Source organism: Chaetodon auriga, chromosome 1, assembly GCF_051107435.1.
Source record: "Chaetodon auriga isolate fChaAug3 chromosome 1, fChaAug3.hap1, whole genome shotgun sequence".
Classification (NCBI taxonomy): domain Eukaryota; kingdom Metazoa; phylum Chordata; class Actinopteri; order Chaetodontiformes; family Chaetodontidae; genus Chaetodon; species Chaetodon auriga.
In genome coordinates, this window is record NC_135074.1 from 21,112,605 (window position 1) to 21,129,896 (window position 17,292).

General features: G+C 41.0%; 2 protein-coding genes across 2 annotated transcripts; one reads left to right on the forward strand and one right to left on the reverse strand.

Moving 5' to 3' along the window:
* Positions 1–1,223: 1,223 nt before the first annotated feature.
* On the forward strand, positions 1,224–6,114 carry eif3jb (eukaryotic translation initiation factor 3, subunit Jb). Its single transcript, XM_076729472.1, has 8 exons — positions 1,224–1,373; positions 1,520–1,599; positions 3,732–3,789; positions 3,905–4,008; positions 4,135–4,231; positions 4,762–4,932; positions 5,062–5,135; positions 5,318–6,114. Exons 1-8 carry the CDS (start codon positions 1,361–1,363, stop codon positions 5,444–5,446), a joined length of 726 nt encoding a protein of 241 aa, XP_076585587.1. The 5' UTR covers positions 1,224–1,360; the 3' UTR covers positions 5,447–6,114.
* A 450-nt stretch (positions 6,115–6,564) lies between these two features.
* Positions 6,565–13,005, reverse strand: cilp (cartilage intermediate layer protein, nucleotide pyrophosphohydrolase). The gene is made up of 9 exons (XM_076729457.1): positions 12,934–13,005; positions 11,909–12,074; positions 11,172–11,225; positions 10,704–10,973; positions 10,329–10,508; positions 9,893–10,198; positions 9,617–9,725; positions 9,359–9,507; positions 6,565–9,184 (listed from the first exon to the last, which is right to left on the reverse strand). The coding sequence occupies exons 2-9, from the start codon at positions 11,967–11,969 to the stop codon at positions 6,825–6,827; spliced, it is 3,489 nt and encodes a 1,162-aa protein (XP_076585572.1). The 5' UTR covers positions 11,970–12,074; positions 12,934–13,005; the 3' UTR covers positions 6,565–6,824.
* Positions 13,006–17,292: the final 4,287 nt, after the last annotated feature.

Genomic DNA, 17,292 nt, shown 5'->3' on the forward strand with positions numbered 1-17,292 from the left:
TAGTTTAATTCAGTAAAAGAAAAAAAATACATGTTTGTAGTATAAACATATATTCAACAAGTCGAAGCAACACTCTCTGAATTATTTTCATTACATTGCCTTATTTGCTTGTTTATTTTTTGATAAACCTGTATGAACCACTAATGTCCCGACGTATCTTTCTCAGGGAAAATTAATCCGAACACTTACAAGCTTTAAATACAATTATTATACAGTTATTATGAGCATATTAAAAATGTTGCGAACCTACAAAGTTATATATTTTTGTGAAATGATATAATATTTTTGAGTAAGACGGTGATGTTTGTTACATTTATATATCTATTGTGAGTTATCTTGATTAGATAACAGGTACCTAATGCTCATGTAAGACCTGATTGTGTTAGTATTGTCCACTTCAGCCTGTTTTTGCTGTGAGTTTTGTATTGTTGTGCACACTTTCCAGTGTGATAAATATAGTCCTAAATTATTCTCTGATTGACTCTGATTGTTTGTTTTTTTTGCACAGCGGAATTGGTCAAAGTTATTGTCTCACAGTTCTCATTAATATCTCACATCTACACTAAAAGTTGGTTTAATGCACAATGTTTATTTATGATAACCTATGTGGGAGTACAGCTGCCAACGAGAAAAGAAAAATACAGTGGACTACTTTCATCCAAATGAATATATTTACTTGCAACTGTCAAATGCTGCACTCACAATTCCCATTAATATCTCACATCTGTACGAAAAGTGTGTTATATATAAAATTTCTATATGGTAACATATGTGGGCATATGGCTCTCGACAAGCAAAGAAAAATATAGTGGACTACTTTGATCCAAGTTATTAACAAACGATGCGTATCAATAAATACTATGCATATTTATTTTGACTTTTTAAATAAATATTATGAGATAGTAAGTTAGATAATATAATTATGGACATTGAATTAAAATGCGCATTATGAGATAATAAATAAATGTTATGATTTAAGTCCAATTTTTAAGTAAGTCATATTTTATTTACTATCTAATGATATTGACTTAAATCTGAAAATGTTTATATATATATATATATATATATATATATATATATATATATATATATATATACATATATTGTGTGACTGAGGGTCTACAAACGCTGTCCTGTGCATTGTCACATGAGCTAACACACGCCACATCATCCTCCATATGTTTACTATTTAATTCAATAAAAATAGCCGGGTTGCCATATGAGAAGTCGTCCAGGGAAGCCTTGACATTAGATCAGCTCGGAGTGACGTCCAGAAGGTGGGAGCTGTTCCTGAACGTGGCCAACGAGCTGCAGCACTGACTTCACAGCGAGCCTGTCAAACACAACCAACACAGCCAACATGGCGGACTGGGGTGAGAAACTAAGTTGGAAGGATAGCTATCTGTACACTATCTGCTTGTCGCAGCCGTTGTTTTTCCGAGCCTAACGCTCCGTTATTGTCAAACTCTGTCGTTAGATGTGGATTGGACTAACGTATTTCATGTTGTCGTTTTTACAGACGCTGACAACTTCGAGCCGATTACAAAGGCGGCAGTGATGGACAAATGGGAAGGCGAAGACGAAGAGGAAGATGTTAAGGTAAATTAACGTGACAAACGCTCATTCGGTATGATCTGGGATTTCAGTTAGCTATCGTTTGTTAGGTCAATGTTTAGCCAGCTGTTAGCCGGTCAAGCTAACTTTGGGTTGAGACATTGTCGCCCCCGCCATGGTGCCATGCTTCAATGCGGTTTCAGGCAGCCTGTCAATCCTAGCCTCCGAGCCTTTGCTAGCTTTGTGCTAGCTGGCGGCTAACTCATGTGGCTCCATCAGGCAGCCTGTAGGAGCTCCAACTTAGCTAACGTTAGGTTGTTAGCGCTATTCGGTCTTCAACTGGCATAACATACCGTTATCACAATGGACGCTAGCGTGCCAGTAGACGGCAATGAATAAACTTAATTTATGGACGATCATGTTGTGTGTTTGTTTGGAAGCTATCAGCTAACGATTTAATGTTAATTATCGGATAGCCGGGATAGACGTGGATAACGTAGCTTGAAGCTAACCTCGAACCGGGCCACTTAGCTAGCAAACTCACTAGCTCCCAGACAGGTTGCGTCTGTTCAATGCGCTCAAACGTTAGGTAACGATAGCGCCGTTAATTTAAGCAGGTTGGAGAACTTGGCTTATGTGTGGTTAATGTAGGCGGTTACCCCATCATCGCCCAAAGTTGGTTCCATTACATGATTATAGGAGATTAGCAAGAGAGTCCTGTCCTGAATTCCCTCAGCTTGGGTTACGTTCAACATGAGGCGGCGTTAGCTTGCTAACCAACTTTAGCCGCAATCAGATGAAATCATCCTCTGGACTGATGACTCAACTCAGCCAAGAACTAGGCCTAGAACTTTCCGACTTCACAACAGGCGTGCAGCAGGAAACCGGTGCTCCGTTGATACAGCTATACAGGTGGTTATTGACTGAATGTTGACATGGTTGCTGACCAGAAACCTCAGATAATTGACCCAGGGAAAGTGCTAGCGGAGGCCTCTTCAATTGTTCCGTTTTCTGTCACATATGGTGCCCGAACTAAAGAAACTGACAGTCCTCTGTAGGACATTATTATTCAGCAAGCAGGGTAAAATGTTTGTGGCATGTGGGGGCCTAACACAATTAATCACTGCCCAAAATAAATGCGTTTGTAATTCTAAGTGGATTTTAGGTTCATTTAGTAGTGTTTGAGTCTCTGTGAAGTTCAGTTAGTTTTTCCATTGAGCTGGTTTTGTTTTGAAGTTTGCAGATAAGTGTGGGGAAAGAGCTTTAATTGAAGGAGGTGATGGACAGGATTCAAATGATTTATAATGATAATGTGGATAATATTGGAGTGGAGTACACCGCAGATGATTTGGCACGCCTTGAATTGCATGTTTGAACCTGGTTTTTCAATCGTTTCCCAGCAGTAGCGGTGCTTTCTTAAGGCAGTATCAGGGCATGCTGGTATGCTTGAAATCATCATGTATGATCTTTCATATTTTCCAGTAATAGTATATATCACAATATGGAAGATGGACACAAAATCACACATAAAATAATCAACCTGATTTTCTAACCTATGAACCATGATCCCCTGTAGTAAGTGAGACCAAGTTCTTTAAATGTGTCAAACAAAAACTCTAACAGCTAATTTGTTTGTATTGAATTAAAATTTGCTCAGATTTAATTCATTTGACAAAAAAGAGATTTAGAGCAATAACACTGTTTAGTTAATCATGTATATATATTTTTACTGAAATTTGATAAGTGAGGATATTGAATTATTGCCTGTCCCTGGTATCAAGGTCTTATTGGTCTGAGTGGACTTGGACTCATCCAGTATCGCATGCTTTCGTATGGCTATGCACTGTACCTGTTGTGTAGTTGCATTAATTGAGGGTACAAGCCAATCCCAGTGCCTCATCAGTCAAATCAGTACAGATGTATAAGCTACACGCTGGAATTATTAGGACAGTGTGATTTTTTTTGTGTGTGTGTGCAGAGACATTATATATGTGTTTGTAAAATTATGGATGTTGATGGTTTTTATGCTGTGCATTGAAGTGTTTGTAAGTTATGTGCTGTTTGTTATGTTTGTGTATGTATGTTTATTTTGTAACGATTAGTTGGCATTTGTCTCAGCTGTTTTTTTTTTTTTTCACTTTGCAAATGACAACTATCCCATCTTTTTTTGTTCACAGGACAACTGGGATGATGAGGATGAAGAGGAGGAGAAAAAAGCAGAGGTGACAAAAACAGGTATGTTTTAGTGTAACAATACATATATGAATGCATTGTATGTTAATCAGTGGCTAAGTTTTCTGCTTTTTCTGCAAATTCACTTGTTTTATTTTTTCATTCTTTTAATTTTCAGAGACAAAGGTCTCTGATAAGAAAAAGTTAATGGAGAAGATCAAAGAGAAAGAAAACCGGCTAAAGAAAAAACAACAGGAGCAGAAGCAGAAAGAGTTGGCAGAAGTCAGTTTTTTTTTTTTTTAAACCCCTTATGACTTTAACAGTTTCCATATAATACATACAACTGTTGTCCTCTCTGTCATCCCTAATAATGTTTCAATTTGGACCTTGTGTCATCTGTTATTGCAGCAAGAAGGGCTCACTCCTGATGAACAACTTGCAGAGAAGTTAAGAGTGAAGAAATTACAGGAAGATGCAGACTTGGAGCTAGCAAAAGATGCTTTTGGTAAGTCATGATCACTTTCAGATTAAAAAAAAAAAACAAATGTGATTAATTTAGGTTTTAACTGGCTCATATGCTTGTTTTTAGCTGTGCCATGTATGTAGACTAGACAATAATATCCTCTTTGTAACCATCTTAATGTAGAAGCCTTTCTGAACCTCCATCACTATTTTCTTAGCCTGTTTGTCTTACGTGTGGTTTCACTTTTGGTCGTCACCAAAAGCAAAAGAGAGTTGTGACCAAGACACACACTGAGTGCTTGCCAGTGCTCTCTGGTGGACTAACTACGTTAGGGTTGCACTGTTTCGAAATTACAACAAACTTAGTGTGGCATTTCTGTACAGCAAGTTCTTGTTACTGCTGTCATCTCAGCTCCCTCAACACTTAGCCCAGCTCTACACCCTTGAGTTACGTCGTCGATGTCAACACTACCAACACACTAGAGGTTCAATACAGAAGTAAGGCTTTGCATCTGTGACTCTGTAAATTCTTTGAATAGACATCAAACTGCTTTTTTTATATATTTTTTTCAGGTGTCAGCAGCACTTCAAACAGTGTCACTGGGATTGATGCCATGTGTCCATCTTCCAAAGAAGACTTCACAGAGTTTGAAAAATTGCTGAAAGAAAAGATATCCCAGTTTGAAAAATCTGTGCATTATTCAAGTTTCTTGGATTCATTGTTTCGGGAGCTCTGTATTTCATGTAAGCCCAGCATCCTTCACAATCATTCTTACTGAGGTTGATGATTATACTCATTCACTGTATCAGTACCTTAAACTTGCACTTCACTGCAGGCTTGACCAATAACCATTTCCCTTCTCCCTCTCACAGTGGAAGTAGATGACTTGAAGAAAGTCAGTAATTCCCTGTCAGTCTTACTTAGTGAAAAACAGAAACAAGAAAAAGTGAGTAACTGCACGCTTATTTTTTTTCTCAAATAATTCTGTTGTTAGTATTCAGAAGGGGGTGCTGTTTACCTGGCCCGGACACCACATGTGTGCTCTTAGTAGAAATCAACCCCATTGCTATAAATGTATGTTCATATATAATGTAAATAATTTAAATTGGCTTTTATTTGCCTTTTCAGCAAAACAAAGGAAAGAAGAAGAAGAAAGGGGTTGTACCTGGAGGTGGTTTGAAAGCACAACTGAGAGATGACCTTGACTATGCACAGTTTGATGGTGGCTACGCCCAAGACTATGAGGACTTCATGTGACACTGGCTCCATCACAACTGCCCTTTCCTCCTCTCAACCCTCAGAAATGCAGCTGTACCTTCTCATGCTGTCCAGTGCCATCCTGGAAAATCTGAACTATGTGTTGCCCCCTTCATTTTGCTTCAGTGACCAGAGGGACTATACCAGGGAGCATCCAGTTTCACCAACTCTTTATGTTCATACATATGGAATTGCCTTTTCTCTGTCTCATTCAGCCTCGACTCACACATAATCATGTAGTATCTGTTGGGTGACCCAGCTTCAATGGAGAATATATTGTAACTGCTGTTGTCTGAGTTTTGCAGGGCTCATTTTTTTATTAAATGTTGCTCCTGTCAAAATGGCAGATACAGTATTGCAGTTATAGTGACATAGAAACACAAGGTTCTATGCAAATTCTTTAACCAGAATGTCATGTATATATTATAGGTCTCTCTTACCTGTGGGTGGTTCTCTTACAGGAAAGTATATAGTATCTATAACTTTGGTTGCCAAATTCAGAACAATTATTCAGTACATTCATCTTTATCTCTTGAGAAGTTGCATTGTGGGTTATTTGAGACTGACGCAACATGTAAGTAGTAGTTGTAATTTTACAGAGAGCACATGACATTCACTGTAAGGTAAAAGGGATAGACAAGTAAAATAAATGTGACTTTGAAACCTCACAGCCATTCTCTTGATACATCTCTGGAATATCCTTGAAAATATGGAGCAAAGAGTGCTTATAGGTATTTTTTGTGCATGACAAACATGTAATTTACTAATTTGATTTCTACTAATACAGAAAAAGTATGGATAAGGCAAGTGGATTAACTTGCTTTGACTGGTCTCCTAATCATTGCTTCTGCAGGCTTGTATCAAGTGTGATGAGGAGCGGGGGCTTATGGGCTTCACCCCACCATGTCTTCATATGGGCTACAGTTAGTTGAAAGGGGCATATTTCTCCTTTTCTTTTCTAGCAATTGACCAGTTTCAATGTTTCATGGACAATTGGATACATACAATGTGGAAGATACAGCATCTGCAGTGTTTTATAAGCATCTAATTTAATAAACCACTGGTCAAAAATATGTGTTTCTGCTCTTGTTTACATCATCAATGAAACAGCACCTAGCTCACTGATTATAAGGCATGTGTAATAAATACTCTATTTACAGTTTCAAGTAAATATTTACCACAGTACAATTTAAAATGTGAAGACAAACAATGCCAATATTCCTTCGGAAGAAGTTGCAAGAAATAGGCCTAACTTTGTTACATATTGGGAAAATAATCAATACAAAATGTTTGTATCAAAACATAACGTTAACTCTATTCACTCGTCTCCATTGCAGATGTTGATTTGATCTCCAAGTACAGCTGTGACCTTCAGTGTTTAGCTTCTGGCTTCTGTGCGTCGTCCTGTAGGATTTCTGGTGCTCCGTCTACGACTGCTGCGGGGTGCATTGGCCCTCTGCCGGCGCCGATTCTGTCTGCCTTCACCTCTCACCACGCCAGTTACTATCTGACCTTGAGCACTCTGCTGGGCCTGGAAGACACTCTGGCGTGTCACCTCACGATCTCCACAGGTGAAGGTCAGCGCTACTCCCTCATTGCTCTTCATGACACGAGATGTACCATCAGAAGTGCCATCAAAACAGCGTCCAAGTGCAATTTCTTTGGCTGTGCGGGGATCCTGGTCTGTCACCGTATAAATTCCGTAGTTATGGCCCAGAGGGTCAAGAGGTGCTAGCATGGTGAACTCATTGGTGTCATTGTTGACGGCTAGGGGCAGATGGTTGACCAGATACTCCTGAAGCATTGTGTTGACTTGATCCCTCTTACAGCTTCCTTGTGGAATCACTTTCACCAGGGTACGATCTACACGTTCCTGATCATACAGCATCCCGCTGCACTTGAATTCCAGGCACACAGCTGAAACAGTTGCCTGATCCATGTCGCGGATGCTGCGAGTGTCTCGGAGGCCATACAGCTGACCTACAGTCTTTGGGTGGGTGCCACCCATGTTGCGGGACCGCACATTGATTTCATGCGGGCTGTTAATTTTAACTTTAATGTAGCAGGCCCGGTATTCCATGGGCTTGGGCCACCAGGTCAGGTAGTCCTCTGTCCAGCTCATTGGGTCATCTTCATTGAACGGCACTGTATTGTAATCATAGCGGTCTCCCTCTACTCTTGAGAAGCGGAAGTGTGATGCACTGAATGGGGCCTCCTCACATTCTTTCAAGTTCTCAAATGCGTACACGGGTCCATTGCTTTCCTCAGCTGTGTTGACACTTGGTTTTGCCACATTGATGCTGAATGCAGTCTTCTTCATTCTGGGGTCCTCGTGGTCAGACCGCCTGTAGTTCAGCTTACCCAGGTAAGGCTGAGGCACTCCAATGAGATTGGGATTGAGTTTTGGAGCGGATTGGACAGCCTCCAGCTCCTCTCCTCCAAGGTTGGCCATGACATAGGCAGAGTAGGCATCAGCTTTTTGTTCATCGCAGAAGGCAGGAAGACAGGCACCATTGGGGCCAGTGACGACACTATCAAAACGGCCCCAGGCCCGTGGGTTAGAGGAATAGCCAGCTGTGGGCTCCATGTTTATAAGGCTCACAACAACTCCCTCCACCTGCTCACTGGGCATGAAGCGTTCACTGCGGAAGGCCCTCACTTTCACATAACATCTGCGGTTCTCTGGGACATCCAGGTTAAAAAGACGTCTCTCTCTGATCTCCATGTTACCAATCAGAAATGTTCTCTCCTCCCTTTTGCCTCTTCTTTTCTTCTCCACATGCAGACTTCCTTCTTCTTCCCACAGACCAGTCTCAGGGTTCAGTGACCACAACTTCATAGTACTGAGGTGCTCAGACATCTTCACCTGGGCAGAATCCAGGAACACCTTCACTTCACCTGCGTTTAGGGGTTCATTGTTTTCCTCTCCCCTAAAGTCAACTGAGAACATCCCATAGGTTCTTAGTGGGAGGGTATCTCCTTCATCTCCTACAAAGTTGAGATCACTTTGAGCTGCAGCAGCTGTGGAGACATCTCTGGGGTCAAGGAACGTCACGCTAGCATTTACATTACCCATAAAGACTTCCCCTTTCTCTGTATAGAAGGAGTTGGGAGGAATCTGGATTTGAACCATTGACTCCTGGCCCTCTACCTCCCCAAGCTCCAGAGTGTTCATTTCAGCAGAGCTAATGGTCACAGGAGCTTTCTTTCTTAAAAGTTTGATCTCATGGTAAACAGACCCTCCTTTGGTGTTAAATGGTAGCACCTTTGTAGTGTTGACGAATTTCTGCATGTTGTCAACAAAAGTCAAGACTAACCTCTCTGTGTCTGGAGGCACCTGGACAGAGAATGTACCTTTGTAGCCTGTGCGGCTGATTCGGACTCCATTCATAAAGATATGACCAAACCTCATTGGCTCACCATTGTCTGCAGCAATGGCCCTACCATGCACAATGGCCTTGGTATCCACACATTTTTGGCAGCCACACTCAGTCACCACCATGGTGGGCAGCTGGTAGCCCTGGCATGTAAGCTGCCTCTCCTCCATCTTTTGCACACCACAGCAGTAAGCCACTTTGTCTTTGCATCTGATGCCATTGTCCAACTGTCCAGCACATGTACTTGTTGGGCACTTTCCCACATCGTAGTAGAAGGAGTCTGTGCTGTTTTGGTAGCAATCATGTGGAAGACGGATGAGGTGGGATTCAGGTTTGGGATTACATGAATGCTCATCTCTACCTGTGTAAGGTAGAAATCAAAATGTTAATTTTGTGTCATCATACATATACACATATTTCTGAAGTAAAATACAGTATGTACATCAATGATGTTACCATACTTAAGGTGCACAAAGCCTGTTTATTCACATTTCTGTCGATTTGATTTGTGTTTATCAGTTTATTGAGAACACACCTAACACTTTGAGTGTAGCTGGTTTGGTCTTAATAGCCCCAGACAGACCAATTGCTCTGCAGTGGTACTCCCCAGTCTGCTCAGGACGCAGATCTTTTAGGACCAAGGTGCTCTCGGACTGCTTCTCCAGGAGGCTGTTGTTATGAAACCTGTGGGTTCACACATAAGGTAAGAGAACCAAAATTATTGCAAACATTAGATGCATCTATGTGACTCAGTATCATTTCTGGGCAATAATATCACTTTTGCATGTCCTACCATTGGTACTTCTCTGGTTGTGGTGTTCCTGCCACTTTGCAGCAGAAGGCAGCAGTTTGTCCCACCCTCCTAGCCTTGCTCTCAGGGTTGCTCAACACATGAAGCTTCTCTGACATATCAAGATTGGAAATAAAATACACATTACCTACTAGCCTTCTTACCTGTTTAAAATGTGTCAGTAATATGCAGCTCAGAAGTGACTAACTTTTTGTTTACAAAGCTAATGTAAACTGCAATCAAATACTTTTTGTGTGGATCTACAGACATCTACTGTACCTGTCCTTTTCAGCTGGACACTGAGTACAGAAATATGTTCTGTACTGTGAGGCACAATAACGCTAAGGGTGGCATGACCCTGCAGGCTGACCGTCAAAGTGACATTGCCATCAGGGCAGATACCAGGGATGCGGAAATGCCCATTGTGGTCAGTAAGAGTCAGGAGTTTGCCAGAGCGAAGGATGGTAGCCCCTTCAGCAGTGAGACCCCCAGCACCACGAACAGAACCCAGCAGGATGTGTTCTTCACACATGCATGTGTCACACTCAGCATTCACCTTCCCCATCACACACTGCAGGGAGCAATCTAAAGAGGAGAATTAAACGAGGTTAGCCATTTTGAGAATACTGGGCCTCATTCCTGATGAGCTAAGGCCTGACTGAATTAAGAGAATTGCAGAAGAACGATCTGTCTGACTAAACCAAATCATGCTCACCTATTTTTGGGCACTCTGGTCCATTGCATGCTTTCCCTTCCACTTTAGGTCCACTGCAAGGCACTGAGTGAGACTGGCACCGTCTAGAGCGCAACTGGACCCCCACCTGACCGCAAAGGGCAGGGCATGAGCTCCAGTCTGACCATGGACCCCAGGTACCCTGAATGTTCACACTGTTATCTGTTGGAAAAGTAGTGCAAGTGACAATTAATAATCTGAAAAGATTAATCATCAAAGACTTCCACTTTTATTTGCATGAGTTTCATCAGCAAAGCCAGAGGGCAGTCTTTAAAGGTACAAGCCTCAGTGTATGGCTTTGCTTTTATAATGAGACCGGCTTATGGTAACTGAATGAAAGGTATTACAAGACTGAACCTTTGGGACAGAGGAAGCGGACTGCATAGTTGGAGCAGTTGCGACCAGGACCCTGCTCATCATTGAGGCACCAGAAGCCCACAGTGGGGTCTGCATGGACTTTCTCGCCAGTTTCACGGGCTGGGACCCATTCAGTAGTTCTGGCTTCAATTGCTCGGGGAGTCTCACACACTCGGGCACGATAGTAGAAGCGAATAGCTCCCAGCTGCTCGTAGTCTCCAAGGCCTCCGGGGTGATCAACATTGAACCATGTCGTCCACTCATAGTTGTCTAGACACAAAGTACAGAATCAAACATGGCCTCAATACAAGCCCAAACAAAGAGTTTTTAAAATACTGTATCCATCACATGTTAGGAATGTGACTCAAACCACCATTAAAGTGGTTTAGAAAGTTAGAACTATAATAATAATAATTATTATTATGCAGTTATAACCTTGTTTGATTGAAATTTTAGTGTGAAAATTACCATCAAAGTGGTACACAGCAGGACTTGACTCTTTGTTGTCTCTCCTCCATGATCCTGAAAGAGACAAATTCAAACATGTGACAAATTTCTTGGCTGTATCCCACAATTTTTGCACTATGCAATATATTTAATACCCAATAATGAAACCAAACTGTATCTAAAATAATGTTAATCTTGAATGTAATCTTTCTGTATCTGGGAGTTTTGGTTGTGAAAAGCAGTGAAGTGGGTTCGAGAGAGATGTTTTTGGTAGAAATATCATTTATTGCACTGACATGTAACTACACGTGCAGTTGTTTGTATCTTTAAAATCTGTAAACTGTAACTCAGTTGTAGCTGTCTGCCACTGGCTTTCTGTCAGTTTTGAGCTTAAAGGCTGATCAGTGTTGACGCTGAGTGAGAAAACATAAGTTATGATCATGGAAAATGGCAGCTGAGTTTAGTTAGAGTAGAAATCCACAAATAGCAGCAAACTGCCAGCTGCAGGCCAATGTGTTGTAGGAAAGTCACACATTTACATGAAAATTTCCTTTGACTGTATAGTGCAATGGTGGAATTTCAGCATGGAGTGTAACTTTGTCTGTTTTATCAACCCCTCTCATTATTCACTATGTGTCCTTGTTTTTGCTGAATTTACATTTGTGAGCATCTTTTATTTAAAATTTGTATACATTTACAGGGAGGGTGCTGGGGCTTTCGATAACACCAACAGGACTCTACCTCTGTGAGTGACTCACCTTGTGCTGCAACAGTGGCTGCTGTGATTCCCAGGATGAGAAAAGGTGGCCACACTGACATTCTGACACACCGCCGCTACGTCTGATCCTTGAACTTTCACCTCTTCTGATGTGTTTTTCACACCAGGAACTCCAGTGAAGATAGAGCCCGGGCAGCAGAGCCTCACTGGTAGGAAAATTAAGTCAGTGCATAACAAAAAACAATTCCATGTTTCTCAGTGTTCAATGTTGCATAATATCTTTAAGTACACAACAAATATACATACCTGTAGATATGAGTCACTTTGACAGACATATTGAAAAAGATGCCTAAATGGAGATTTAGTATTGAACTGTACAAAGACTGACAAAACAACAGTTCACATCTAAAAGCCACAATGTTTCTTTAAAGATAAATTCCATCCTCTTTGTCTTTTAGGGTGAAAAAACATGGCTGGATAAGAGCCCCCCACTCAGATTACACATCTGTGTTAGTCATCACCATTTGTCAGCGGAGCACTCAAACATTTCTGCATCCACTGATGAAACACTAGCTACACAATCCAAACACCCACACACACACACACAAGGTTTGCATTTGTACACTTTAAGTTGAACAAAAAGGGGAAAAAATACTGGCAAAACTGTACATGACAGACTAATTTGACACTTTTGCTTTTGAGTTGACAAAACAGAAAGAACATTAATAAAATAATTAGTGCATTCTTTGGGATTGGGGCAGGATGAGTTACATACAATAGATGAGAGTACAGTCATTACAATAAAAGTCATCAGCAGATATGCAAGTTACCAGCAGTAATCTGAAGATAAGGCTAATGTACATGATGATCTGAAATTTAAACGAACTCTTGACTTGATGTGACTTATTTCAAACGACCAAATCAAAAGACGTTTTCCTCATCACATTTTTAATAATATCCATAATAAGTTTCATTTGTCATATTCCTCCGCCAATATGTTTAAAGTACATGGCTACAGATTGATAAGGACACATGAGCATATTTAATAACCTACTTCTTCCTTACCTTTTTGCTGAGTGCACTATCCTGGTTCTGAGCTCCTGGATTCAGAGTTTGTCTGGGAATGTCCTTCTTTACTCTTTTATTCTTTCCTTATGTTTCTCTCTCACATTCCCTCCTCCTCCTCTGTTCTTCACTCTGCTTCAACACTCTCCTTCTCTGTCCGTTTTATACCTCTCTGCCTCCAGCACCCCTCCCTCCTCTCTCGGCAGTGTGCCACAGCGTCTCTTGATAACATCCTTTTAATTCTTCACCTTCGTTGTACAACAATGACCCCGAATGGTTATTAGACTGTGCTACATGGGCGAGAAGGACAGTCAGGGGGGTCTGAGTAGCAAATGCTGGTGTTAATAAATCCAACCCCACATGTCTAAGATCAGTGCTGCTTGACTCAAACTGGGCCTTTCTCGGCTCCTCTGCTCTCAGTCTGTAGTTTGCATGCAGAATGTACAGCCTGATGAAAACAAAACAATCCCGTATGTGATACTAGTACGTTCATGTATTATAAATAAAGCTCTGAGTGCATCTGAGAACAAAGAAACAGTCACATGCACACTTGGTTCTTTTTTCTTATTCTTGTTTTGGATCAACAAAAACATCAACAATAATGAAAAATAACAAGGTGCAGCGTGTTGCAAACACAAACCAGAAAATAAATGAAAGTAGTCTACACATTGAAATATTTGTGTGGTGGTTTCATCTGAGGCCATTCTAACTGTCTGCAGTCACACAGAGGACTGATTTATGCTACTAACACCACAAACCCACACTGAGCCTCAATATGTCAACGTGTTCAAATCATGTGGCTGCAGATTTTCGCTGTGTTGTTTCAGTGGTAACACAGAGGCAGATAACTGACGCTCAATCCAGCTGGGTGAGATTGTTTTCGATGATTTGCTCTTGTCAGTATAAAGAAATTAAAAAGGTGAGAGATCAGACAGAGATGTGAAGTGAAACGGCAGTGTTACTGTCTATCTTCCACAAAGTGAAGTAGATCTTTATAAACATAGACAAGGCAGTGACACTGATGTCACCATGTTTGAACTTCAAACTTATCGCCATTGCAAACATTGCTACAAACTTAGATTATTTTAGGCTGAATGACAATATCAGTGTGTGCCAAACCCCTGAATGCTGTCACTGAATATCATACAGTTACTGCCAGCCAGACACTGAAATTACTGTTATCAGTTGTTTTTTTGCAAAATCAAACAGCTCAGACAAAAATACAGCAGCCTGGATCCGTTTTTTTTTTTTTTTTTTTTGCTTCTGATCCTGTAACATTTCAATATCTGCCCATAATGACTGATTTATTTTTTTAGCCCATATTTTGTATAATTTTCTTTCTACACAGCTACATGATGCATATTCGAGCTTCCATCAGTCATTTTGAATTTAAATGGATGTTAGCACCGTAGCTCCTCTTTGAGATAATACAACATGCACCACAGGTTTTCTATTATATGTGGCATGGTGCCTTACACTGTAGTATTTTGTAAAATATTTGTAGAGAGAAGCCTGACATCTGACATCTGTATTTTCTAGTATGACCAAAATACTGAAGTTCAAGCACAGTTTTCAACCGTTGCAGTCATGTTAACCTGAAAAATGTTCCTGAAATGACTGAGCAACATGAGGCAGGAGCTCAAAGTGCTCTCTCTTTTTACTGAAACTCAGTTCGCAGTTAAAATCCTAAAGTTTTACCCCCTTGTGTCTATAGTATCTGTCTACTGGGTCTATATTCTAGAGAAAGGGACAGAGAAAGACACTTGGACATGCAGCAGACGAGTAAAAATACACTTGTGTCAGTCATGTCTGTTCGAGATCCTGTAAAATCGTTGGTATCTGTTGTTTTTCCACACAACATTCATTAGCTGACCTCATCGTGTCAATTACAAGGCAAAGAACACCCAGCAAAGGAAGAATGTAAGCTGGTCCTGCTCCTCAGTCTTTCCAGGCTGCTCTCGGCTCCCTGGCCAGCTGAAGGCACAAATGACAAATGGACAAATGCCGTCGGTGGCAAAGTTAGGTCAACTAGCTGGATACATAAAGTGCATCATGCTTGTAGTGCATGGATACAGCTTAGCACAGGGCATGAAAACAGAGTCCTCCTCAGAGGAAAAGCAATTCTAGAACAAGCCTTACTTCATGTTTACCTTCCACCAATTACTGTTTCCTCAGCATGAGGCGCTTTGGTTTGGTGGGAGGAAATAAGCATCAGTGTGGTTAAATCAGGAGGCGCTTAATGAAGGATCAAAGCAATGCTCCAGGGAAATCACTGCTGCTGAAGGCACATACATCCTCAGCTCAGTCATTTCTTCAGCACAGGAGAAGATGAACTGGTGGAAAAACACTGCTGTGTTCATATTACATGCTTGTCTGGAAGGCGTGCAAATACAAATGTCATTAACACGGTTAAGTGAGCTTGGTCTTGATATCTCAATTCAAACAAAACTAATTGCACAGCAGTGTTTACCACCATCCTCAGTAACACATATCATCAGACAGCTGCCAGCAGCGTTTATCCACTGCTCTGCAGTGACTCCAGATGTCAGCTTCTCTTCATGTGTCATCACCTCCAGCCAGAGAGGACAGTAGCTTTCTGCAGCGGTGTGTTTTCCTAACATTTACGAGCCATTCAGGAGGACAACTTTATGGCACTTTTTAGGCCCTCAAAGGACTTTATGTCTCTGTAAACAAGGAGGACAGAGGTGGTGGGTGATGTTGTGAGGATAGGAAAGTGAGAGAGTGGACACACAAACACACAAAGTTTGGTCACTGGGCAACAGGAGCAGACACAGCCTACTTGCTAACAAACAGCCTCTAACTGGATTCCAGACAGGTAGATCATGTTGGGCAAAGTCCGTGGAATTACAGCAAATAGGACCAAGGATTTTTATGAAAGCAATTTTTATTAGTTTCCCTGTTTTGGCATTATACAAGCTGCACGGTGCCATGCAGAAGGTGTAGGTCGGCTGTGGTCAGGCTGCTATTCACTCAGCCTCTGTCATCAACTGTAAATACTTACTTAACATTTTACGTAACAAGCGGAAAGATGTTGCATTGGTTTGTTGTTTCTACGTGTTTGGTTTCACCGTTTGTTTCAGTGTTTTGCAGTGATGGAAAGTAACCACATACATTTATTCCAGTGTTTGGTATTTTTAAGCGCCTGTACTTTTTTTATGCATTTTAGCCGCTTTATATTTCTTCTGTACTACACTTCAGACTGAAATATTCTCATTTTTAAACAACTACATTTATCAGACAGCAGTTATGAGTTACTTCTCAGAGTGAAAATTACATATGAAATATAATCATCTAATCAAATATGATGCATTGTCATAGATTACACCACCTAAAAGGATGTAGACTGAAGTTAAAAATAAACTCTAATCTAATATTGTTGCTTACATATTAATAATTCAGAGCTTTTACTTTAAAGTACTTCTTTTACCGCTACGTTCAGCTGAAGATCAACAGTATTTATGCTCGGCGTCAGAACTGGAGGTTCAAACCTGACACAGACAATTTGCTCTGTTCAGCACGATGAATGGAGCTGTTTCAGTCTAATCTTTCTAATCTAATCTGCCGGCGTTCAGATGGACTTTAGGGGTTTTTCTCATGGGGCTTCTCTGTGATCCAAACCAGTTTCATCCTCAGTGTGAAACCCTCTCCTCCTGATAGCAGTTGTCAGTTTTCATCAGAGATGTAATTCTTGTACACTACACAATGACGTCCTCTCCCCAGAAGTCAAATGTGTTGATTTATAAATGTCTTGGCAATTTCCTCGAATCTGAATCTGACTTCTTCCCCTGAATTTACCTAAAGGGAAGTGGAGTGGGCTCTTTCCCTCCGTGTGATGGCGGGCCCCTAATGACAGTAGCAGAAGTTGTTCTGCATACTTTCACTGGTAGAGTCATTAAAGGGACCAAACTACCCCCCACCCCCCAGTGCTCTCTGCCTAACCTCTATCTCCTCTCTGTCCTGGTCTGCTCTGAAGAGACCTTTCATCAAACATTTTTTCGAGTCTGCCTTTAAACTGTACTCACAGAGGCGTAAAAAATCCACAGCCCTTGAGAAGATCTGCTAAAGCTCGTGAGCTTTCAGTGATTATCTTCCAAAGTCTAGGATGAAATTCCCTCTTCATGTTTCTATTTTCATACTCAAAAGGCTCAAAGATATCAATTTGATTTGGCTAACTCAGACTACTGAGGCCTCATTTTAGTTTCAGCTGACTGTGGATTTTATCTCCCATCTCTTACATTAAAGTTGTATCACAAAATGATCACTTCACAGCTAAAGAAGGACCGACTACACAACCAAAAACCCTTTCAGCGTGGCTGTGCAAGTATAACACTAAGACTG

Coding starts and splice junctions, on each gene's coding strand:
- eif3jb (XM_076729472.1), top strand. Junction 3,790..3,904: donor AGCAGAGGTGACAAAAACAG/GTATGTTTTAGT, acceptor TTTAATTTTCAG/AGACAAAGGTCTCTGATAAG. Junction 4,232..4,761: donor GCTAGCAAAAGATGCTTTTG/GTAAGTCATGAT, acceptor TATTTTTTTCAG/GTGTCAGCAGCACTTCAAAC.
- cilp (XM_076729457.1), bottom strand. CDS start 11,969: ATGTCAGTGTGGCCACCTTTTCTCATCCTGGGAATCACAGCAGCCACT. Junction 10,509..10,703: donor CCGCTTCCTCTGTCCCAAAG/GTTCAGTCTTGT, acceptor CTTTTCCAACAG/ATAACAGTGTGAACATTCAG. Junction 10,199..10,328: donor ACCAGAGTGCCCAAAAATAG/GTGAGCATGATT, acceptor TCTCCTCTTTAG/ATTGCTCCCTGCAGTGTGTG.